A 24933-nucleotide genomic window follows, 5' to 3' on the forward strand; every position below is an offset into this window, starting at 1 on the left:
AGGCAGTGTCCGTGGACACCTGCGCTGTTCCCTAGGGAAGTTAACCTGAATTGGAGTTACCGAGGTAGCTGGCTAGAAAACTGAGACCCACCCCCCCACCACGCCACACGGTGCCGCGCCCTGGGGCCCCCGCCTGCTGCCAGGGGGGTGGGGGTGGGGGGCCCTGGCCACATGCCGAGTCTTCAAAATACCAAGTTATTGCACTTTCAAAAAATACAACACATCTGTGGCTAAACCCTCCCTGGCCCCCCACGTCCCCCCACTGCCCACCCCTGCCCCCCCAAGGCCCCACCCCAACCCCCACCCACTCCATGGCTTCTTGGCTAAGAGGCTCCCTGCTCTGGGCTCTCGGGAGAGCACGTTAGCAGGGAGAAAGAAAGCAAAGGAACAGACGAATGTCAAGAGTTGTGGCCACCGCTGCCACCGCTGCCAGGGAGAGGCCCACTTGGCTGCCGGTCCTCCCTGAACTCCCATCACCCGGTCCCTCGCACCAGCTGGAATGGTCGTCGGGGGTCAAGGCGTCCTGGGCCTCCCCCCAACCCTCCCCAGGGTCGGCTCCGACTTTGGGCTCCGATACCGGCCGGGGAAGCGGCTGTGTGGGTGGCTTGCCTTGTTTTTCAGTTTGCTTTTTGTTTTTTCTTTTTTCATACTTTTTTTTTTGTCATTTTCCTTTTTTTTAATCCTCTGATGGGAGAGTCCAGAGGTACAGGTGCCAGGAGCCAGGGAAAGGGGTGGAAAAAACAAAATGAACAACAATGAAAAGAAAAGAAAAAAATCACTCCTCCCTCTGTGCCCAAGGCCCGCCTGTGCCCCTCCAAGTGGTGAGCACCAGGAAAGTCGAGTGTCCGGCTGGCACAGCGGCGGCCAGCAGTCAGCAGGCCGACACCAGACCCTTCTGGAAGGGGCAGCGGCGCTTTGGCCGGGGGCCCTCCTCGTCCTCGTCCTCCTCATCCTCCTCTTCTTCCTCTTCCTCCTCCGAGGACGACGAGCTGTCCAGCGTTAGGTCCACCACGTCAGCTCCTGGCTTCCCGTTCTCCACACTGCCCACTGGGCCGCCTCCGCTGCCTGCACCCCCAAGCATGCTGCCGCCCCCGCCGTTGACGCTGGGGGTAGAGAGGAGCCCATTGGCGTCCGAGGTGCCTGCAGGGGAGAGGGGACAGATGCTCTGGAGGGCTGCCAACCTGCAGAGCAGGGGAATCAAGGCCGGGGGCGGGGGGGCAGGGGCAGCCTGGCCGTGTGGCCCACTTTGGAAGACAGGGCGAGGGGCCTGATGCCCCCAGGCCCCTTGCATTCTGGATGGGGCTGGCACTTGGACCGCCTCTGACCGCCTTGGACGCCCCTCTCTAGAGGGACTGACTCCACCGGGACAGTCGTGTTTCAGATAAACAGGCGGCGGGGCGGGAGACAAGTCCCAGGAAGAGGTGGGTGGCCTCACCGAGCACGAGGATGGGGCACTGGGGGCTGCAGCTGCGCTCCTTCTCGGCGCGAATTGGGCACCACGAGCCATCCACCAGGTACTCAATCTCGTCCGCGTCCTCGCACTCGCTCAGGATCTTGGAGAGGAGCCTAGGGGTAGAAACAGGGGTGCTGACTCCAGGGTTGCACTGTGCTCCCCAGGAGCCACCTCCTTCTCCAGAACAGTGCTTCAGGGCATGATGCTAAAGAGAAGCCGGAGGCTCTGGTGTGTGCCTTGCTCCTGGCCTGGGCACTTGGCCCCTCCTGAGACCCTTGTAGCTGCTGCAGAGGGTGGGCCCTGGGCCCACCTCACCCTGCAGGCAGGGAGATCCAGGCCAGAAAGCAGCAGGGGTAAGCACCCAGCACTGGCTGCACCTGGTGGCCTGAGGTTCTGCGAGGGCCACACATAGTGAGCCCTCCAGTCACCCCCCCCCACCCCCCTCCACCCGACTCCCATGGCAAGATGACTGGCGGAGCTGCTCTGGAGCATGAGGCCTGGGGAAGCCACAGGAGGGGCCCCTACCTGGGCCCCACCCTCCCATCCTGACACTGTGCTGCCTGCGTTTACAGATGAGGAACCTGGGGCTCAGAAAGGAGGCACACAGGGCTCAAAGGCCCTGAGAGGCTCTGGGCTCACCGGGGAGCAGGAGGGGCCCAGGTCACTTGCAGCCAGCAGCACCCACCAAGGGCGCCTGCGGGAAGCACCCCCAGGTGCTGCTCCTAATGGACTGCCAGCAAGTCTTACTTTATAGCTGGAGATGCAGAGGCCAGGGGGTAGGGTAGGGGAGTGAGTTCCCCTAGGTATGAGGCCATGTGACGGCAGGCCTGAATTCTGGTCCTGCCACAGCTGCTCCTGGGCCTCGGTCTCCCCGCCTGCATGGAGAGGCGGGCCCAGCACCCACCCTTTACAGCAGCTACAAGGGTCTGGGGAGGGGCCGGGAGCAGGGCACACCCACCAGAGCCCTCAGTGTGTGTTCAACATCCATACTGCACCTGCCTAGAGGTGGCTTTGATCCCCTCTGTCACGATCACACAGGAGGGAGGCCTTGTCCAGGACACCCTCTGTGGCTGAAGGGGCCCCTCCAAACCCCATCACTCCCTGGTCACCACAGTATGAGCACAGCTCTGGCTGCCATGCATGTCACACCTAGAAAACTCCTACTCACCCTCCAAAGCCCTACTCTATGCTCCTCTTCTCCTCTAAGCAGAGCATAAGTAACAGTGTCTGTGTCTGGCTCAGTCCTCCCATCCCACATGCCTACAGGGGAGTTCCTTGAAGGATCGAGTCATTTGGGGGCCCCCTAAATCACCCAGCTAAGGGCCAGAAACAAAACAGAAGAGCCTTGAGGAAGAACTGTATGACTCAAGGACCCTTCCTTCAAGAAGCCTCCCTGGCTACACTCAGGCCCTGCAGGCTGATGGAACTGCAGTCTGTGTGGGACACCATCACACTACCCAGCCCTAGGCCTGTGTGTCCCTAGAGCTGTCAGTTACACCAGCACTTGGGCCCAAGTGACCTGCTCCAGGCCTGTGGGGGGAGGCGGGCCCAGGCTGCACAGCTGCCAGGCTGGGAACAGAGGTGCCATTCAGGCCCAGCCTGGTGCCCGGTCCCGGGGGCCTCATCACCCCACCCCAGGCTGGACACTGTGGGAGTGGCAGCTTGGTCCCTGCTGGGAGGGGACCCAGGCTCATAGTTGGCCTGCCTGGACTTGCTTCTTCAAGTCCTTGCCTGGCCCCCTGGGAGCTGGGGGCCTGGGCTGTGGGATGCCCCTGCTGAGACTCAGTCTCCTCATCTGTAAGGTGGGGATGATCAAAGCCCATCTCCCTGAGCAGTTGAGAGGGAGGGCTCCCAAGACATCTAACGCAGTGAGTGGACTGAGACAAGAGTCTGACGGTGAGGACCAGCAACATGCGGCCACTGCAGGTCAGGGCTACCCCATTCCTCACAGCATTGGCCCCAGCTGCACCTCGACGATCGGGTGTGGGTGGGACGGTCATGCAGTCAGCTGTCCAGAGCTTCCCCATGGCCCCTCCTCCCGGGGCCACCTAGTCCCTACCCCCACCAGCCCCAGCTCTGGGGTCAGAAGTGGGTGTGGCCAGTGCCTGGCAGGAGCCTGGCAGTCAGGTGCTGGGCTTCTGGAAACTTAAGCCCAGAGTGAAGTTTCCCTTTGGGGAGAATGGCCTCGTTCCCCATGTTCCCCTCAGTGTGGGGAGGGCCTGCTGGCTAGGCTCAGGGGACAGTCTGACCGCACACTGCTGCCCCCTAGGAAAGGGACAACAGAAGTGGGCAGAGTGCTGGGGAGACGTGTGTCCGCCTCCTTCTTCCACATGAAAGATGCGACTAAGCCTCTGTTGAGCACCGCTGGAGAAGCCGCTCCCCAAGCTGTGCAGGTTCCCGGGGGAAGAAACAGGCTCAGAAAATGCAAGGTCACGGGGGAGCAACAGCAGACCTTGCGGGTCTGGAGCCCCTCTTCTGAACCCAAAGCTACACTATCGCCAAGCAGACAGCAAAGACCCTGACAGATCCTCCAGGGCTGACACTGGCCTCTCTTCCTAGCCCAGGGCCATCGGAGCTGCCACAGGACGGAGGCACCGGGAGGGACCACGAAGGCCTCAGGGGCCACAGGGCTCCGCTTCTCTTTCCAAAGGCCCAGGGAGGCAAGGGGTCCCCATGCCCCTGGGACTCACCCGTCAATGATGAGCTGGTCATAAGGGGCCGGCTTGTCACACACCGGGCACATCCAGGTGGGCTTCTTCTCGTTCATCTGGAGGTAGAAGACCGCGTCAAAGCACTGCAGGTGCGCGCAGGTCTCCGCGCGGCAGGGCACTGACAGCCGCATCTTCACCAGCTGTGGGGACAGAGGGATGGGTGTGAGCAGCTGCCCAGCCAGTGCCACCCATCACTGGCTGCCCCTATGACCTCATGCGCTGACTCACCGGGCAGATGAGGGAGACCCGCACGCCCGTGGTGGCGATCTCACTGTCAGGGTCCAGCCGCAGCTTCTCTTTGACTGTGGGAAGGGGTGATCGATGTCAGTGGGGAGGAACGGGGGTGCCTGCAGGTCCAAGGCTGAGCAGCAGGTTCCCTCAGTGCACAGAGATGCTCGGGAGGACAGCAGCTAACAGCTCAGTGCCCCACTTCAGAAGGTCCACATGGCAAGTCCATCACACCCACCTCCCCCAGTGATGGGACGCATGTCTGAGCTCCTGGGCCCAGGACTATGAGGAGCAGGTAATGTTAAAGAGCCCTGGGCAGTGGCCGCTCATTTCTGACAACAATCTGAGTGCACACAAGGGGACCCCCTGACAAGCCTACCCTTTCTGGAAAGACCCAGATGAGCTGACAAAGGTCACCTGCCGTGACTGTTCCTTCTGATAAAAATTAAGGCCTCTAAGAGCTGGCAAGCCCCAAGGCCAGGAGCACCCTCTAGGGGCCCTCTGGGGGCTCACAGGAGCGAGCCCATGAGATAGCTCCCTTGCACCACTCAAGCCTGCTTCTCTCACAAATCAGAAGACAATGGGTGCCAATCACAAAGCTACCTAACTATGAGTACACGAGGTGTAGAGGGAAAAAAGCCTGGAAGGAAATGGCGCACTGCAGCCCTGGGGATGGGCCTGCAGGGGGCGCAGGGAGCTGGAGGACTGCGTCTAGGCCCGCACAGTGGAGGGCACTCTGCTCTTCCCTCCTCTGCACATGGACTGCGGCCCCACCTCCTCCTCCCACATGGGGCTGAGGGCGGCCGGCCAGTTTGTCCCCCACCCTGGAGGGCCCTGCTGTTCTCAGCCACCCTGTGGCCCCTCTCTCTGGCTGAGAAGTACTAACGAAGGATAGACCCAGAGGCCCTGGCCCCTCAAAATGACCCAGAGCAGCTGAGAATGGATCCAGCACACACCACGCTTCACGGCAAGGCCCTGGTTCTCCTCCACATGACAGAGGGAGGGCGCATGCAGCAGGAGGGGTTCCGGTCAGACACACAACAGGACTTCCACGCTGCGAGCAGAGAGGAAGCCTGGCTGCCCGAGTAGGCGGTCAGCTGTCCCACACACCCTGACGCCACACTGCTGCTCCTCCTGGCCGTTCAGTGAGGAGTCAACCTGGGGCCTATGCCCCCTGGGGCCCACAGTGCCTGGATGACCCTGTCCAGCCCCACGCCAAGCCCAATGTGGGGAGCCTACCTCCTCTGGTCAAGTTGGCCATTGCCCCCACAGGGAAACAGAGAGGTGGGGGTAGGGTTGAAGAAAGGGCCCTTTGAAGAAAATGAGGGGGGGCAGGCTGAGGCCCTGGGGTCACAGAGCCCTAACTCTGCCACGCTGGCCTCAGTGTCTCCACTGGTCAGACTGGGACATGGCCAGGCCCTGCTGCCCAGATCTGCATGAGGATGGAGTCGGAAGCCAGCCCACCAGGGCCTCCAGGTGACCAGGGAGGGAATTCCCAAGCCACTGCCATACAGGGCAGCCCCAGAGTAGGATGCAGGAAGGTTCTATCTGCCCATCTAAGCTATCATTTTGGGCTTTTAATGCTCTATGTATCCCTACTCCCTTTAACTGGTTTAGAAAAAAAAAAACAAACTGAATGGTCTCAGCACTCCTGTTCAGACCCTCATCTTCAGCCCCTGAGCGCTGACCCCGTGCACCCTGTCTCTGCACATCAGCCCAGAAGCACCTGCCTGGACCACTGATCACAAGGGTCCTCCCCTCCCCCACAAGCCCTCCAAGGCCCCTTGCCCCATGGACCTCGGTGGCCCTCACCCTGCCTCTCTGTGCCCACTCACTGAGCTCTGGCCTGTCCCTCCTCAGAGCCTCTGCACTGATGGTTCCTGGTCTGGCTCCCCACTTCCTTCTGCACTCTCTAGAGACCTCCCAGAGAGCCCCAACCCCAGGGTGACAGCTGGACCCTGGGAAGTCCAGGTTCCTCCATGGAGGGCCTGCCCACAGCAACAAGCCCCAGCAGATTTGGGGGTCAGCACCAGGGACCAAGGGGAGCCCCACCCAGCAGTGCCAAAAGCCCCAGGGCTCACCCAGCGCCTTGCACAGCTCCGGGTGCTTGACCCCGATGGTCTTCAACCTCTGCAGCAGCTCTGAGGAGGTCAGCTGCCGCACCAAGTACAAGGCCACGGAATAACTCTGGGGGTGGCGGGGCGGGAAAGGGCGGTTTAGTCAGGGCCAGGCCGCGGGGGCAGGCTGGGCAGAGGCGCTTGGGCAGAGGCAGGCGGGTCCGGCCACTCACCTTGCCGTAGTTGCCCCAGGTGACAGTGATGCGGTTGGTGGCCGAGGACAGGTACATGAGGTGGGTGAGGTTGATGGGGCGGCACGGCCTCTTGGGCTCCACTCCAGGCTTGTTTGAGGGGTAGTAGCCCTGGGGGCAGATGCGCCAGCTGCGACCACCTCTAGGTGCTGTGCCCCCCGCCCCTCAGCACTCGGCCCCACCCCACAGCAGACCCGGCTGCTGGGCATCCACTCACCGGCACCGAGCAGTAGCTGTGGTTGACCTTCACGGCGATGTTGGGTGGGTACTGGTCTTCCTGAGGGCTGCTGGTGTCTGAATAGCAGATTCTGCAAGGACAATGAGGACCATGGGGTCATGAGCACTGTGGGCAGGGGTGGGCCCGCTGGGAGAGGTGGGGAGGGCAGATGTGGGCCTAGGGGGAGATGACATGACCTGTGTCTGGTCTGGCCTGACAGGGGATCTCAATGCTAGACTGTACAGGTGTGGGGAGGCCCCCAGGGACCCAGTGTCTGGCCTGAGGTGGGGGTGGGGGTGGGCAGCGGCAGCATGCCGGTGCATCCAGGGACAAGGCCAGAGAGCAGAAAGGGAGGATCAGGTGGAGGCGGAGGCAGTCTGAGAGGGTCCTGGAGTGGGGTGAGGCAGGGCTTCAGCCATCCAGGATGGTGGAGGGGAAGGTGGGCAAGGGTCGTGTCCCCACCCGCCCCTGTGACCAGGCACACCTGGGCTTACCTTAGGACAACCTGCACGGCCTTGACCCCAGGCTGCAGTTCTCTGTGTGGGGAGCAGAGGAGGGTCAGTGAGAGGGCCTGTGCCCAGCAGCCAGTTTGAGCCTTAGCCAGGGACCAGCCAGGTGGACTAACCCGCGACCTCCCACGGCAACCAAAGGCCTCAGGGCACTGCCTAGAACATTCTCCCCCACCGTCTACTTGCTGGTGACTTGGGCAAATGATCTCTCTCTGGAGAATGGGGGCCAGTGTAGAGGGTAAGAGGGCTAGTGGGTGTGGGCCCTGTGCCTACCGGGTGGCTGCCCTGGTGGTGACGTGTCCCAGCTGGAAACTGAAGGCCTCAAGGGGCAGAGTCAGAGCCTGGGACCAGCCTGCCTCCCTTGTCTGCTCACCCAGGGTGGTCCTGTCCCCAGGGGACACAGGTGGTCACCACTGGGGGCTCCTGGTCTTAAGGAGGTAGGGGCAGGATGTTGCCCCACACCCCACAGAGAACGACCCCATCCTGGATGTTGGGAGCAGTGAGGGGGACCTTAAGGGGGATGACTGGCCCACCTGGGGCCTGTGGGTCAAAGGTGCTGAGAGTGTATGGTGGGGGCCACCCTTCCTGGTGAAGGCTCCCCGGGCTGCCTGGTGGCAGGCACAGCGCACCTGGAGTTCCGGATCAGCTCCACCTGTCTGGGGGTCAAGGCGAAGATGCAGGGGCTCTCCTGAAGCTTCTCGTTATTCTGTGGAACTGACAACAAACGTGGGGTCAGGGTCAGGCCTGGGCCCTGGCAAGGGTGCCAACCACCATCATCCCTCTAGGCCTGACCCTGTTCAGACTGGGCCCACCCAGGTGGGATGGATGCAGGGCCCACTGGGGATAGTGGGGGGTTGGATTCTGCCCCTTCCTAGGGCCATTCATCACAGCCTATGGTCCAGGGAACACTCACATCCCCCATGTCCCCCACTGAGGGCCTCTTGGGGAGTAGCAGGCTCTACAGCCCCTCTGTTCAAGAGGGCTGAGAACTGGACTTTCCTGGTGGTCCAGTGATTGAGAATCTACCTGCCAATGCAGAGGCCCAGGTTCCATCCCTGGTCAGGGAACTGGATCCCACAGGCTGCAACCTAAGAGTTCACACACTAAAACTAAAGTTCCCACTTCACAACTAAGGCCTGGCATAGCCCAATAAATACATAAATAAATGTGTGTGTTTTTAATGAAATGGGTTTAGGAGGCAAAAAAAAAAAAAGAAAAGAAAAGGATTTTAAAGTGAAAGCTGTATGCTTCCTCCACAAGAGGCTAGAAAAAAAAGCACAAACTAAAAGCCAAAGCCATTAGAAGGAAGGAAACTAAAGATAAAGATGAAAGTCGATGAACTAGAAAGCCAACAACAGAGAAAACCAACAAAGCCAAAGTTCTTTGATAAACACTGAGCTAGACTGAACAGTAAGACTGTGAGAATACAAACTGTCAGGAATGAGAGATGACAACAGTAGAGACCCTAGGGCCTTTGACCAGGGTGGGTGGGGGGAGCAGGAGAGGGGGCTGTAACTTCACACCAATAAATTCAATAATGTAGAGGGTACAAACAAACTCTTCCAAACACACAGATTATCAAGACTAGCATCGAAACATACAGAAAGTATGAAAAGCTTTTTATCAGTTAAAAAAAAAAAAATGAACTCATGATTCCATCAGATGTTTAAGGAAGAAGTCATATGAACTACATATAAACTGTTCCAGGGAATTCCCTGGTGGCCTAGTGGTTATGATTCCAGGCTTTCATGACTGGGGCCGGGGTTCAATCCCTGGTTGGGGAACTGAGATTCCACAAGCCTCTCAGCACGGTCATAAATAAAACAGACAAACTCTTTCAGAAAGTAAAGGAGGAAGGACACTCCTTGACTCATTTTAATGAGGCCAACATAACCCTGCTTCCAAAACCTGACAGAACTGCATGAAGAAAGGAAAAACATAGTTGAGTATCTGTCATGAATGTGAAATATCTTTAACAAAACACGAGCAAACAGCCAGGCCTCTGGGATATGGCCCAGGAATGCAAGGTTGGTTTAAAAACCTCTACTCAGGGACCTTCCTGGTGGTCCACTGGTTGAGGATCTGCACTTCCACTGCGGGGGGCTCAGGTCGGATCCCTGGTCAGGACACTAAGATCTGGCATGCCACTCAAGGCATGGCCAGTAAATACACAAACAGATGAAACCTACGAAACCTCTACTTACAATGGCTAAAAACGACAAGGCCAGCCGTTCCAAGTGCTGCCAAGGATGTGGAGCAACCAGAAATCTCTGCTGAGGTAACAGGGAACATGGCTGTAACATGAACAACCACCCTGGAAAACTGTCAGCCAATGGCTAATAGAATAAAACATACATCTGGCCCTGTGACCAGCAACCCACTGTTAAAGGTATTTCCCAAATAAGCCGAAGTCAGTCTACAAAAAGACCTGTGCAAGAATGCCTGGCTAATCTATTGCGAGTAGCTCTGAACTGGAAGCAACCCGACTGACCAGCAATAGGAGAGCACGTGGACAAGCTGTGGTACCTTCATATGATAAAACCTGTAATCCAGTCACCGACATGAACAGACGTGAAGCCGTACAGCTGAAACAAAGAAGGCAGATGCAGAGATGGCCATGCTGTGTGTGTTATGTCACCTTCCTGAAGAGGCAAAACTAATCCACGGTGACAGAACTCAGAACGGAGGCGGCCTCTGGGGGCAGTGGGGGGGGGGGGGGCAACTCAGCAGGGATGGAAATGTTCTGTATTTGGTGGCACTGATGTTACTCAGCACATGCCTCTGCTACAACTCAAATGACAAGCTAAGTATCTGTGGATTTCACTGTATGGAAACTGGATTTTAAAGTTAAAAAATTTAAAACTACCCTGAGGAGTGGTGATCATTCTGTGACCAATCAAAACATGAAGTCACTTTACACCATAAGCTTGTATCAGGTTGCTGCATGTCAGTCATTCTTCAACTTAAACATACATTTGAAGAAGCAAGAAAGAAAAAACACCCCTCAAAACCAAAAACAAGCCAAAAAATCCTCTACACTAAGAAGCCATCTGACTGCAGACTGGAAGGGATTGAAAAGTTGGATCAAAATTGATGAGGCTGGCACTTCCCTAGCCATCCAGTGGTTAGGGCTCTGTACTTCCACTGCAGCAGGGCCTGGGTTCAATTCCCGATCCAGGAGCTGGGATCCCACAGGTTGTGTGGCAAGGCCAAAAACACCAACACCACAGACAAGCTGATGAGGCTATGGCTGGCAGGAGTGGCAACCTCTAGGGAGGGCAAGCTAGCACTGTCCACCAAAATGACTAACACCTCAGAAGCAGCCACTGCAGGTGGTGCACACACAGGGGGACCAAGGACCGCTGTCAGACGGGAGGCGCGGCGGCTTTTAGCAGCAACAGACGGTAAGGACCTAAACGCCCGCCTGCATGCTGTGGCCCCACGTGGAGGAACACTAAGCCCCGTGAACACGGTAGGTCCCATCAGGTGCCTCTCTGTGCTCCGACGAGAGGCCAACCGCCAGGAGAGCTTAAGTGGGAAGAGCAGGGGCAGAGCAGCGCGCAGCTCAGGCTGCCAGGTGCGGAACCAAACCCGAGGAGGGGGTCTGCACCACAGCTGCCCCTGGGGAGGGGGTGCCAGAACTGGCTTCGACCACAGCCTTGGCAACAAGCCTTGGGGAGGCAAGGTGTCGGCTCTCTTCCCACGGCAAACCCTTTAGAACACTGGTGGGCAGACTGTCCCTAGAAGGAGCTGGAGTATAAATATTATCAGCTTCACGAGCCACACAGTTTCTGCCTCCACGTCTCCACTCTGCCCTGTACTGCAAAAGCCTGGAGCACACACCTGGAGTGGCCAGGGGGTGGCAGGGAGCCCACCCCTGCTTCAGAACCTTCTGAATTCCAAAATTTAAAAAGCAAACAGAATTTGAATGTTAAAGCTGCTGGGGCCCAGAAGCCAGACCTTGCAGGGCCAAGGGATCCCACCCTGGCTTCACTGAGCCCAAGCCCCGTCCCCACCCAAGCTTGGGCACCCCTCATACCCGGGACCACCAGGACTGGACAGTTACTGGGGGTGCTCAGTGAGCAGTAAGCTGCCAGCTCCTGTCAGCACGGAGGGCTGGTCCCTCCGGAGTCCCCGCTGGGCCCCTGAGAAGGCTGCCTAACTGGAGGGCTGGGCTGCACAGGCTACCTGCAGATGCGCCCAGACCTGCCCGAAGAGCCCGGGGCAATTATTTATGGGCGGGGAGGAGCCTCAAAGCACCTGAGTTGGGCCGTGAGGCTGAGCTGAGGGTCAAACATACTCCCCCAACCCCACAGAATCTCCTGGGAGGCAAGGGAAGGGCCTGCCCACCAGCCAGCCACAGAGCAGAAATGGAGAGAAAGGTCACTGGCGGCTGGGTCCTGAGTCCGTGCAGCAGGGGCAGGTGGCGCTTTCCAGAGCCGTCAGCCCAGACTGGCTGACTCTTACTCCAGGAAGCCAAGTGGCCAGGGGAGGCCAGTTGCCACCTAGGCTGGGACACAGCACAGACGCTGCACCGCTGGGAGAGGGCAGGCATCCCCCAAGCTCAGGCCTCTGCCATCTATCTCCAGGGGCGGCCCAACCCTCCCAACTGTTCAAGGCCAAGATTCCACGACCCTCGCCCCCACCTCCAATCTTGGCTCCTCGTGACCAATTCTGTTGGCGCAGGCTTCCAAAGGCGCCCCTTCCCCATCGGGGCTCATCTGGTCAACGTGCATACCCCTCCTGGCTCCCCCCAGCTCAGGGGTCAGGGGCAGTGATGGGGGCGGGGCTTTGTCCCCAGCCCTGGTGGCCCTGATTCCACCTCAGCCACCCTGGCTGTCTCCTCCTGCTCGCCACCTGCCAAGAACATCCCGCCTCAGGGCCTCTGCACGCGTGCCATCCCCTCTTTCAGAACACTCCTCCCCGGATGATCTACACAGCTCTGATGTCTTTTACGTCTGTGCAAATGCCACTGGGAGGAAAGCCTTCCCGAGTGGCTTTATTTAAAAACTGCAATCCTCACCCCACCCCAGCCCACCAACAGCTCCGGCAACCCCCACTTCCCTCCCAGCTTCCTTTTTCTCCAAAACCTCTGTCCTGAGAATTAGCACTATTTCCCCATGTCTTCGGTTCACTGTGGACACTGAACCAAAGTACCTCTGCTGTCACTCATGCCGCACAGCGGGGGGTGGGGGAGGCCCTGCCAGGTGGTGTGGGGGCTGGGAGGAGGTACACGCCTTCCCAGTCCCAAACACACCCACAGGCCTCAGAGCCTCTCCGGGACTAAAGGGAGAACCCTGCCCCAGGGTCCACGGCAGGCGGAGCAACTGAACCAGGGAAACCTCCCCTGGGACCCTGACAGAGAGCCAGGCAGCCCTGCAAAGCACCACCAGCAAAGCATATGCAATGGTCTCAGCAGGTACTTGACGTATACTGGGAAGGTGGGGGTAGTGGTGACCGGTAAACCAGCAGCAGGGGCACACGGCACAGAGAGAAGACAGCAGCAGCAGGAATAAGCGCCTGGCTGCTTTGCTGTTAACCTGCCTTTTCTCAGATAAACATATTTTTACAAAAGTTTAAACGGAAAGAGACTTTAAGAAGTCAACTGGCTGGGACTTCCCTGGTGGTTCAGTGGCTAAGCTCCCAATGCAGGGAGCCAGAGTTCGATCCCTGGTCGGAGAACTAGATCCCACATGCTGGCACTGAAGATCCACTGTGCTACATCCCTGGGATTTCCCAGGCCAGAATACTGGAGTAGGCTGCCATTCCCTCCTCCAGGAGATCTTCCCAACCCAGGGTTCAAATCCTGGTCTCCTGCATTGCAAGCAGATTCTTTACTGTCTGAGCCACCAGAGAAGTCCTGAGACTTGGCAGAGCCAGATAAATAAATTAATAAATAGAGAGAGAAACATACACACACATATATAAAAGAATTCGACTGGCTATGACTGGTAATCGTCCCACTTCCGTCTTCGGCTGGCAGGCCCCTGGGCTCCCAAGGCCCCTCCTCCCAGCCAAGGCCTGGCCCCAGTGGTAACAGGATGGCGAGTCCAGTCCCAGAAGAGGTAAAAGAGGTGCCTAGGGCTGGGAGCAGAGCAGGGGGTTCACAATGGAGGGGGGCGGGTGGGCACAACAGCTCCTCCACCTGGGGTGAGCACCCCTGACTTCCTGCTGGCAGGATTAGCGGAGGAACGAATGCAGAAGCGGGGTCTCGCTGTTCTCCCTGCAGCCTGCGGTTGCTTCTCAGTTCCAAGCCTTTGCTCACACTGCCTGCACCCCCTCCGACCCGTGGATGTGGTGGGGACAAGCCAGCCCCAGGCCTCGGAGGATGAGAGAGTGATGGGGAAGAGAGGGAGGTGAGCTTTAGATCAGGCTGTGGAGCAGGGAGGACCATGTTGGGAACAGCATGTGAAAAGGCCCCAGGGCATGGACCAGGCCAGGAGTGCTGGAGGTGGGGAGCAAGTGAGGGCAAGAAGGGGATCTGCAGACAAGCCGGGAGATCAGGAGAGTGCTTGGAGTAGAGAAGGAATGGGATCAGCCTGCTGTCTATAAGCTTGTGGCGGGGCAGTTAGCATGTGGAGAAAACAGGAGGGAGGAGGGATGTTGGGCAGGTGAAAACCAGAGCTGTGCAGCAAGTTGGGAGGTGAGGGGATCATGGACAATGGAGGTGAGACTCCTCCAGCAGGACTGACGCCTGTGGGCAGGAGGCCTTGTGAGGAAAACCTCCACCTCCACCCGAGGAGCCCTTCACAGGCTGTGTTGGGTGCTCCCCAGGGCAACCATGTGCTGCAGAGCTGGCGGAAACCCTCCCACAACCACGGAGAGGGGAGGCCAAAGCAGCCCAGGGGCTCAGGCCACCTGCCCCTGGAGCTGGGACACAGGACACAGGACACCTTGTGACCGTCCAGGCTCCCACAGCATGGAATGGCCAAGAATGCCACGGAGGGCCTGTGGGCGGGGTGGGTCCCACACCAGGCTGTGGGGCAGCAGGCAGGTGACTTTGTCTCTCTGCACCTTAGGGGTAGTTTCTGCCTCAGAACAGAGGTTAAATACAGCCCAGAAAACCTGAGAGGCCCTCAGGACATGCCAGCCGGTCCCCTTCACCCCACAAGCCACCCACATCCAGGCCACTCTCCTGCCACCGGCCTGCGCCACACCGTGCTCCGGTCACAACAGCCTCTATTCACGAGCTCTCTCACCACTGGGCCTCCGCCTGGATCACATCCACCCACCCACCCGCTCACGTCCAGCTTGACTACTACTTATCCCTCAGGTCTGAGTGAGATTGTGACCTCCTCCAGGAAGTCTTCCTGACAGCTACCTCCCAACAAATGCACAGTACAGGGCTCCTGGTACTGACAACCCCCACTGCTGCTCAGAGCGTTCCTTGCCAGTCAGGGACCCCACTGCCTTGCTTATCAGTTGGGCAATACTAGCCCAAGGGCTTAGACCTTGAATGAGGTACCTACACGGGCTCTACCCAATGGGGCGGGCGCTAGACTGGCAGCTCTCCACCACAGTCAGCCAACCACCTCCTGGGGCACAAGGAGACCTGGGGGGAGCAGCTCGATCAACCAGCCAGGCCGCCTGAGTGGTCCCACCCCACAAGGCACTGCCCACAGGATGCCAGGAGCCCCGAGGGGCAGTGCAGGACAGGTCGCGCCTCCTTCCTTCTGCCAGCGCATCTCATGACAGCACCTCCTCTCGCCCAGGCACCGTGGCCCTGAGGTCTGGCCCTCCCCAGTCAGCCTCTGCTCACTGACAGCCCAAGTGGCCAGGCCTGGGGGGCCCTCAGGTCATCAGGGGGTTAAGACCCAAGCAGCAGCACTGGATGTAAGACTGCATTCCCGGCCCCCTGTAAGCGCCTCTGCCTTGGATGCTTGGCCCTGACGGCTGGGCTCCCAATCCTGAAATGAGGCCCGGAGTCCAGAGTGGTTCAGAGATGGTGCTTCCCCACAGGAAAGCAAGGCAGCCATGGCACGGGGAGGGCTCAGAGCGGGGAAGCTGGCTGAGCACAGGGCTCCAGGGGGCCCTCCTCAGGATGCTGTGTGACCTTGGGCTAGTCTCCTGACCTTTCTGGAAGCCATCCCCACCCCTGCGGAGTGGATCATCTGCCTCCTAAGGTCCTTCCAGCTCCGGGCCTGTGGCTCCATTATTCCCCTCCCCTCCCCCAACCCGAACATTCCTCTGTGCGTGATTTATGTCTCCTGTCGGCCAGGCGCGGGCTCCATCCTGGAGCCGGCCGGTGGCTGCTCTGGGCAACAGAACCAAGCTGTTTGGGCCTCCTTTCAGGCAGCAGGTCAGAACCCGGGGTGCGGGAGAAGGGGAAGTTGGCTTGAGCCTCCTGAGGGGGATCCTGGGCTGTGCCAGCCACAGAAGGCACTGTGGGGAGGCACCCAGAATGGCTGGTCCCAGGCCAGAGGGGGCCAGCTGGCTCAGGGCCGGTGTATGTGCTCACTCAATCACGCCTCCCCCCTAGGACCACGGGCAACCCCTGGGGGTCCTGGAGACTCGGGAGAAGGGTGCATCCTGGGGGAGGGGCAGGGGAATGGGTGGGAGCACAGGCAGGGTGGGGTCGGCCTCTTTGTTCTGAGCAGAGCCGAGTGATTCCTGGTGCAGACAGGGGAGCAGACTCTCCCGGAGATCAGGTGACCGGCGTCCCTGGGGGCTCAGGGCAAAGTGATGCATTGTGGGCCGGGAGTGACTGCACATTTGTGTGCAGGAAGGAAGCCCACGGTCCAGGCCAGGGAGGGAGGCTGCCACCCCGAGTTCAAAGTCACCTCCAGTCCTGGCCCTGGCCCCTGCCGAGTGCTGAGCCTGCTGCGCAGCCTCCCGGTAAAAACCCAGCCTCCCTGTTGCAAAGATGGTGATTGAGTCCTTAGGAAAGAGTCTGAACTGTCAGCTCAATCTTTAGAACAGCGACCCAGCCAGAGCTGAGGCCCCACAGTCTACAGGGATCGTGCTGGGGGTGTTGGGGAATGAGTTCTGACATCAAGAGAGGCCAGGGCGGGGTGAGCAGACAGAGAAACTCAGGGAAGGGCCTTGGGTGCCCAGTGCTGTCATGTCACCCCCATGACAGGTGCAGCTGGGCCAACCTGCCCCCACCTGGGGGCTGGGAAACACCTCCTGATGCCAGACAAAAGGCAGTGGAGGGTACAGCCCTGGGCTGCAGTGCAGGCCTCAGACCCCAGGACCACCATGAGCGGCACCTTCCTTTACCTCTGATCCGATCCCACCCTCCCCAAGTCCAAGGGTGGCAAGGAGAAGGAGAGAGGTAGCCGCCAGTCCTCCCCTCCCCTCCCACTCCCAACTAGGGCAGGACAGAGGGGCCAGCAGGTGGGGGCTGGAGTTAAAGCCTGTGGGCAGAGAGGGGGCCCCTGCCGAGCAAGGCAGGGTGCTGGGTCAGCAGGGTTGGGACTGAGCCACGTGGCCAGGGGCATGGTGGGCGGGGGCGTGGAGCGGCCATGACCTCTGGCACTGCGTGCTGGGAATGACTCATGACCAGGGCCCACCATGTTGGGCTTCAGGACACACAGCACCAGGTTAGGCTGGGGTACCTGGAGGCCCCAAGCAAAGGGTGCTAGCAGGGAGCCTCTACAAGCATGGCGGGCTCTGTCTGCATCCCCCACCCTGCAGGTGCTTAGAGATATGCTGTGACTGAGTGCGTGGGTGAGGGGGAAGAGGAGGGTGTGGGTGAATAGGAACACTCAGGGACGTGGGAAAACTGGAGGGACCACAAGCACCCCACTGCATTCTACTCGCTCTCTGGAGCCTTGGAGGCCCAGGAAGCTGTGGCTCAGCGGGTAGGAGGCTCAGGGCAGCTTCTGAGGCTGAGTCCAGGCTGACACTCACTCCCAGCCCAGTCATCTGGCTGCATGGAAGCGGTGGGGGCCTATTCACATACCACCCTATAGGCCTGACACACAGCAGGTCCTCAGACAACACAAGGGACAGAGAAAGGAGAACAAGGTTCTGCGACATCATCTCTTCCACCCGTGGCGGCCCCCGCCTCTTGTAGACATACCTACCCACACCCTGATGGCTCGCCTGTGTGGACAGGCCTGATCCTGCTGACCAGGGTCACTCCTACAGGCTGCCTACTAGGAAACAGCCTTCTGCTAGGGGGGCGGGGATGGTGGGGCAATCAGGTTGAACCTCAGATCAAACCCCCAGCTCCTTTGCCACCAGGACTAAGAGCAGAGCAGCCACCCCTCCAGGTAGCCCTCAGTGATCCCTGCCTCCCAGTGGTCCAGCCTGGTGAAAGCCCTGCCCACAGTGCAGCAGAATTGGTCCCTGTGACCAGTGGGATATGGCAGAAGCAAAAACATGCTACTTCCAAGCTGAGGTTGCAGCGGAGCCCTTGGCTTCCAGTGGGGTCACAAGCTCACACATGTGACCACGTTCACTTTGTCTCTCCCTTTCTGCAGCCCCCTCCCGCTGCCCCATCACAGTCAGGGGGAAAACAAGCCACCACTCCACACCATGCTGGGAGAACACTCAATCAGCCCACAGAGGCCCATGTGGCAAGAGCTGGTGTCTCTAGCCAACAGCTGGTGTCTCGGTCCCATGAATAAGCATGCCACCCCTACCCCAGTCGAGCCTTCAGATTAGGCAGCCCCTGGCAACAGCTGGACCATGACCTCCTGAGCGACTCCAAGCAAAAACAACCCAGCTAGGCCACTCCCAAGCTGTGACCTTCAGAAACTGAAGTGTCGGCTACTCCAAGCTGTTGGAATCTAGGGTAACTTGTTACACAGCTATACCTCACTAATTCAAGGACCCAAAAGTGGGTCCCTGTGTCTTCTGGGAGGGGCAAGCCCCCTGCACGCAGCCCCTTAGCTCTTGATGCCCCCCCCCGAAAATGCTCCTGATTGGCCACTTGGTGGGCCTTGGATGCCGGGAGAACCTGGGAGGCGGGGCCACCCTGGGGGGGACAGGGACTCACCCAGCTCAGTGGGCTTCAGCAACTCATCCAACATGTTGAAGAAGGGCAGCTTCACCAGGCGCACTTCTGGCTTGAGGGTCTTGGCAGGCAACCGTCCGAGTCCGTTTAAGTACTTCCCGTAGAGCACGGGGTAGTCAATGTTGGGGCCTGTGAGGGGAGTCCTGGGTACCGAGCTGGCCCGCTCATAGGTGGAGTGCATCGTCAGGGGGTCCAGGGGCCGGTGGGGTTGGGGTACAGGCTCTGAGCTCTTCTTGGCGTAGCGTGTCTCATAGAGCTCCTTGATTTTCTTGAACAGCTCGGGGCTACAGTCAAACTGGACCAGCTGGAGGGCCCGCGTGACAAGTTCATGTTTAAGTCCACTCTTACTCCGGCCGACAAAACCCAGGAGCATCTGAAGGTCGGAGACTCGGAAACTCATCACCATGTTCTGGGGAAGAGCAACCACAGACACACACGCTCAGATGGAGATGCTGCCAGGGCAAGGGGCCACCCGGGCCAACTGGGAGGGTGGCAGGGAAGACCAAGCCCCCCAGCCTGGGCTCGGTCCCACCTCCATGCCTGTGCTCACCCTCCCTTGTGAGGCCCCGTCCCAGCTCAGCCCTGCTCCCCTCCTCCAGCCTTTCTCAGCATCACCAACGCAGCAAAATCTTCTCTGACTGCCCCCCACCCCCACCCCGCCACCACACCACGAATGCTTCTGTTTTAGGTCCTCTTTTCCCATCTTCAAGCCTGAAAGCAGTCCCAGGGCAGGAGCTGGGAATCTTGCTTCCTGGTCAAGTCTCAGCCATTCCTTAGCTGGGAATACTGATGGCCTCTCTTCGTCAGGGAGGATGGCAGGTCTACCCCATTAGCATGTGGAAAGGGCCAGAGAAGATGCACAGAAGCAGGATGAGTACTCAACCAACGTTGGCAACATCAGCCACAAACACATCTTTCCTTCGGTCCAGAGAACAGTAGCCACCACTTGCTCAGTACAACTCATCTGCCAGGGACTGAGCTGGGTAAGTGATTACGTACTTAATTCTGGTCCTTCAAATACCCCTGCCAGGCTAGGCTGAGCTCCAGTTACAGACAAGATCCAAACCTGACTCTGAACCGGGGTAGCTCCTCCCTACCAGGCTGCCCCTGCACCGGGTTATTTCAGCTGAGCACTGCTGAGGCCATCAAAGAATCTGCAGGTCACCCCGGCAGACGTCCTCCCCTCGGCACTGTAGGCCTCGGGACTGGATCGTTCTCTGGGGTGTGGCTGTCCTAGGCATGGTGGGGTATGGAGCAGCATCCCTGGCCCCACCCACTTGATGCCAGGAGCTCCCCCCAAACCCCAGTCATGACCACCACAAACGTCCCACAGACATCAGCAAGTGACCCCTAGGGGCAAGATCCCCCCTCAAAAGAGAAGCACAGGGACCCAACAGTCAGAGGTTGTAACTGAGCTGTGGCAAAGTGATGACTGAGGTCTGGTGAGTATCACCTGGTGGTGTCCCTCCAATTAAATCTGATCAAGCACAAGAGCACAGTGGACCCTGATGCTTTCTGTGGGGCTGACCAGCAGTGGCCTGCCCTCCACGATACTGTGGACTCCCTAATATGCTCCATAAGCAAAGTATCCCAGAAGGATGGGCCAGCCAGGTTTGGGGGCCACCTGTGCTGAGCCCTGAAGCTGGCCTGTGATAAATGAAATGTGGTGGGAAAGAGAAACTTCCAGGGGGAATGAAAAAAAGAAAAAGTACAGGCGACAAGTGTGGATGTGGAAAGCTGCGAGCCCAGGGCAGGACAGCCGCCGAAGAAATCAAGAAATCACTTAAAATCAACTAGAAAAAGTCTGCGGTCTGAGGTGGGCAGGACCCCTGCCAGGCTGTTTACAGCAGTGGCCTCAAAGCCAGAAGGCGCTGGTGCTTCCTGGGTATCAAAGAGTGAGATGTGCCATGTGATGGCCCCAGGACTCAGGAGCCTGAGGCTCAAGTGCAAGCTCTGCCCTAGGTTCCCAGGGGAGCCTGGGTCCCTGTCAGCCTCAAAATTGTGAGGGGGGCCCAGTCCTGCCTGCAAAGCCTTGAAGGGGGAGACTTTTGCTGCTGCAGGATCTTCTTCCTCCTCCCATGCTGCAGAGGGGGCATGCAAACCCATGCCAAGCTCGCTGGCCTTTGCACTCATTAATCTCACCGAGATTGGTGCCCACTATACAGGTGAGAAAACTGAGGCTCCAAGAGGGAAGCAGCTGGTGCCAGGCCTCTCCATGTGTCCACAGCAGAGTTGGCGGTATCTGGACTCCTGAGGCTGTCTACCTCCAGTTCCGAGAAGCCCCTCACTCCCCAGCATGCCCCCTGGGTGGGGGACCCAGTGGTCTGCAGGCCCCCACAGAGTCAGAAAACTCTGCAAACAAAGAGGCTTTGCCTCCCTCAGTCTGACTTTCTACCTTGAACAGAGGAGAAAGGCTTGCAGACAAGATGTTTCTTCTGGAAGAGGCCCAAGGCACTCAAGGGGAGAAGCGAAGTCATGTGGAAGAGCTGACCACCAGCCACTGAGCCTGAAGCAGGTGGGCCTGGCCTTTAAGAGTCTGACCACAACAGGGCACCCCGCCCTAGGAAGCCCCTGCCCCCACCTACCCCTTCCACCAGGTTGGAGACATCCGGAAGCCGCCTGTGCACGCGCAGCCTGGGGCACACCTCTTGAGCTGCCATATGTTCAGGACTCGGATTTCTCAGCAGCTGCCACTACCCAGGAGCCTGCCCTTGACACTGGGCGGAGGTGGGGGGAGCGGAATGAGCGGGGCGCAAACATTCAGGAAGAAGCCCCAAGCACTACACAGATCACTTCCTGCCTGGCTTTATCTTGACCCGCCTGCCCCTCAGATCTGTGTTTATAAACAGCGCCAGGCCCGCAACAGCTTCCAGAGCCTCAGTTCTGGGCCCCTCAGGAGCCGCATGGAGAAACAGCGGCCTGGATAGAACAGCCACACTCAACTGAACAGGGGCTCCCCACTGCAGGAACTCAGAACTCAGCGCATAGGGGAGTGCCCAGTCCAACCCTTCCCCGCAACCCCTCTCAGGGGCCTCAGGTGAAGAGTCTCAGATTTCCAAGTGTATGAATAAGTCCCCCTTGCTCTCCTCTCAGATCAGCCCATTTTGCATCCCAAAAGATAAGTCTCTGGTTATCACTATGAAAGGTTTAAGAAAGTGTCTCAAAGAAGGGGTTATTTCAATGACATGTAAAGCACTCCATGGGGACAGCAAGGTGCTGAAGAAGCAGGAAGGTTCCAGAGGATCAGAGAAGGCTGGGTGGCAGTCCTGAGACCCCCTAGGACAGAGGCTCATGGTTTAGAGAACTTGACAAAGGATCAATCTGATCTAATTGGGGAGGGGGCCCCAGTCATGGAAGGGTCAAGTAGAGTTCATCAGATCATATTTCAAGGCCCTAGATGGTATAATAGTTCAGACCCTACTCTCTGGCTGGAGTGGCAGGCCTGCATCTAGGGCCACAGGCCCACAGTGCCCTGAGGAAGTTAAATTTCAGGGCTCCAGGGGACTTCAGGCCACAGGATGCCACCTTGGGCTGGCAGGGTTTGGACCCCTGCATCTCTAGGGCAACTCTCAATTTCTCAAAACAGAGCGGTGGCTGCATGTGTGATGCAGGTATAGGTGGAGGGCACTCAGGGGTGAAGGGAGAGTAATACTCGATAATCACAGAACCATGAGGGCTGTATTTCAGATCCCCGTGGGAAGCGAAGGGAGACGGAGGGAGAGGGAGGAGCGAGAGAGAGAGAAAACATTTACAGGTCAGGACCCCTGGGAGGAGAGATCAGCGGGGGAGGGGGCGGGGCCTGTCTTGCTAGGTCCCTTTCCCACCTCCGAAAGATGAGCGGCCTTGAGTAAACTTCTCAGGCAAGAACCTAGCCTAGTCAGGGGCAAGGGTTCTGGAGCCTCACCTCACAGAGGCATCTGACAGTAGATACTTCCCTGGGAGAGGGATGCTCCCAGCTTAGTCCCAAGATGGCTAAAAGGGGCCTCAAGCTAGAAGGAGTAACATCCTTGGGATGTAGAATGTGGACCCCAGACAGCAATACAGGGGAGACAGACTAGGAACCATTTTAAAGAACCTTGCGATCAACTGGGGACACTTCAAGGATCAACGTAAGAGACCCGCAGAAAGAGCAGGGCCTCAGACGCCAGAGCTGGGCTGTCTAAACAGATCTAAAGAGGGGCTGTGTGGGGAGTGTGGTCTGAGCAGTAGACTCGTGATGGCGTGAGTATAAGGGAAGCAGCTGGGGTTGGAAACGGGGTCTGATCCTGCGAGTGTGGAGTCTAGGGCTCCCAGGAGCAGAGTTCACAGCTGCACAAATGCTGTCGGGAGGAGAAAGAGTGAGAAGGAACGCAAAACCCAGGACCTGTGACTGAGAGAAAAGAGTTAGGAAGGAGCTGACACCAGGACCAAGGCTCCATCACACCGGGAAGGCAAGCTCAGTTAACACCGCGCTCACTCCGGGGTGAGAAGGGTGTCAGGAGGGGGCGGGGCTCTGGGACCAGAGCGGGAGCTGAATAAGGGCTCTAAACCCCAACCTGGGGTACAGACCCTCAAGAGACACCCTGTGTTTGGGGGCGGTTCAGGATCCCCAGCTCATCACCCAGGATGGTGGAAGTGGTGCCAGAAAAGTCAGAGGACCCTTCCGAGCAGAGAGCCGCCAAGCGCAGCCTGATCAGCTGGGCGAGGAGACTTGAGACCCAGATGCCAGCCCACTATACCATGGGAAGCGGTGAGAGGCAGACACTCCCCCAAGCCAAAGAGCGCCGACCTCGAGGAAGGGACGAGCAGCCCAACCCGTCACGCTGTCCGGGGGGAATGTGCCTCAAGCTGGAGGCGCGGCCCTGTGCCTGCGTTCAGCGCGATCTGGACCCTAGTCGCTCGGGTTGGAGAGGGGAGGACCCAACCTCACGCCTGGGGGGGCCGAACCCCCTGCCTCGGAGACTGGGGTGAGGTTTTGGGGGCCCCGCCCCCGGCCTCCCGCGCCCCGCCCGCAACCGGAGCTCCCAGGCCAGGGACGGGCGAGGGGGCAGGACGCCGAGCCGCAGGCGGGCCGCGCCGTGGGGCCCCGAGCGGAAGGCACAGACCTCGGGCTGCCGCCCGACCCCCGTCCCCCGCCCGCCCTGGCCGGCGCCGCCGCCGCTCACTCACTTTGGCCTCCACCAGTTCCGCCGCCATCTTGGCCACCAGCGTCCCCCGCGCCGGGAGCCCCCAGCCGTCGCGTCACGTGATTGCCTTCCATTCGCGGGCGGGGCCCGCGCCGCGGCCAATTATCACCCTCGCGCCCTCCTCCCCTCTGGCGCGCGCGACCGCGCACTGCGCAAGCGCGCGCGGCCACCGCCCGGGCCTCCGGCCAATCAGGGCGGCCCGACTACGCACCACCCCCCGCCCCCCCGTTTCACTCACTGTGACCACGCCCACCCCTGGCCGTGTCTGGTTTCTTAAAGGGGTACAAGGCCGGCACAGGTTGGGGCGGGTACTGGGTCCTGTCTGACGAGAGAGTAGACAGTTGAGGCGACAACAATGCAGCCAGGTGTCGCGGTCTTCTGCGCGAGGCAGCCTCCAGGTTCGTGACCGGACGCCTAGCTGCCTGGAGAGAGAAAATGGTTGGCCCGCGCAGCGGCCGCCAGTGCGTGCAGTGAGGCGCCTTGGAGCGCAGCGCGGTTCATTCTCAGCGGGCCGGGAGCCCCACGCGCTGTACATCCGGGTCCTGGGGTGGCTGAGAGGGCGAGGGCGCCACACCCCCTTGGTGCGCCGCCGGCGGAGAAATGCTGTACCCCCTACCCAATTCCCGCGGTGCAGGTGACCACCCTCCCGCCCACTTCCGCCTCTCCACCCACGGTAAACCTTTGGAATTTGCGCTAATCGGAAATTTACCAGCTTTAGAGCTCTCCGTGGCTCCCCAGTGTCGGTGAGCTGCTAAGCCCAAACTTTCTTGTGTCAAAGAAAGCAAGAGGATAAAAACGTATTTCGGGGCCCATCCCTTGAGAAAATGAAGCGCGCCAAATGACTCAGTTATCAAGTTACTAATTTTTATATAAAAATGCAGAAATATCCATGATGAAGAAAATAGTAAAATTTAAGAGGGTATCAGTTCAGCCCTCAGTCGTGTCTGACTCTTTGCGACCCCATGAATCGCAGCACGCCAGGCCTCCCTGTCCATCACCAACTCTCTGTCGTCCCCTTTTCCTCCTGCCCCCAATCCCTCCCAGCATCAGGGTCTTTTCCAATGAGTCAACTCTTCGCATGAGGTGGCCAAAGTATTGGAGTTTCAGCTTCAGCATCACTCCTTCCAAAGAACACCCAGGACTGATCTCCTTTAGAATGGACTGGTTGGATAGCCTTGCATTCCAAGGGACTCTCAAGAGTCTTCTCCAACACCACAGTTCAAAAGCATCAATTCTTCGGCGCTCAGCTTTCTTCACAGTCCAACTCTAACATCCATACATGACCACTGGAAAAACCATAGCCTTGACTAGACGGACCTTTGTTGGCAAAGTAATGTCTCTGCTTTTTAATATGCTATAAGAGGTTATACAACTTTGTA

At 58.8% G+C, this 24933-nt stretch overlaps 1 protein-coding gene across 1 annotated transcript; it reads right to left on the reverse strand.

Moving 5' to 3' along the window:
• Positions 1–333: 333 nt before the first annotated feature.
• On the reverse strand, positions 334–23564 carry PIAS4 (protein inhibitor of activated STAT 4). Its single transcript, XM_068980321.1, has 11 exons — positions 23538–23564; positions 18372–18798; positions 8056–8140; positions 7412–7453; positions 6918–7008; positions 6683–6811; positions 6474–6579; positions 4393–4466; positions 4144–4304; positions 1436–1566; positions 334–1140 (listed from the first exon to the last, which is right to left on the reverse strand). Exons 1-11 carry the CDS (start codon positions 23562–23564, stop codon positions 872–874), a joined length of 1542 nt encoding a protein of 513 aa, XP_068836422.1. The 3' UTR covers positions 334–871.
• Between the last annotated feature and the right edge of the window lie 1369 nt (positions 23565–24933).

Source organism: Capricornis sumatraensis, chromosome 9 (genome assembly GCF_032405125.1).
Source record: "Capricornis sumatraensis isolate serow.1 chromosome 9, serow.2, whole genome shotgun sequence".
Classification (NCBI taxonomy): domain Eukaryota; kingdom Metazoa; phylum Chordata; class Mammalia; order Artiodactyla; family Bovidae; genus Capricornis; species Capricornis sumatraensis.

Bases quoted from the DNA above. Each gene is read 5' to 3' on its own strand.
- PIAS4 (XM_068980321.1), bottom strand. From the start codon at position 23,564: ATGGCGGCGGAACTGGTGGAGGCCAAA. The intron at 6,580-6,682 runs GTGAGTGGCCGG...CGCCACCCCCAG, and splicing joins CCTGGGGCAACTACGGCAAG to AGTTATTCCGTGGCCTTGTA. The intron at 4,467-6,473 runs GTGAGCCCTGGG...CCCTTCCCACAG, and splicing joins GGAGCTGTGCAAGGCGCTGG to TCAAAGAGAAGCTGCGGCTG.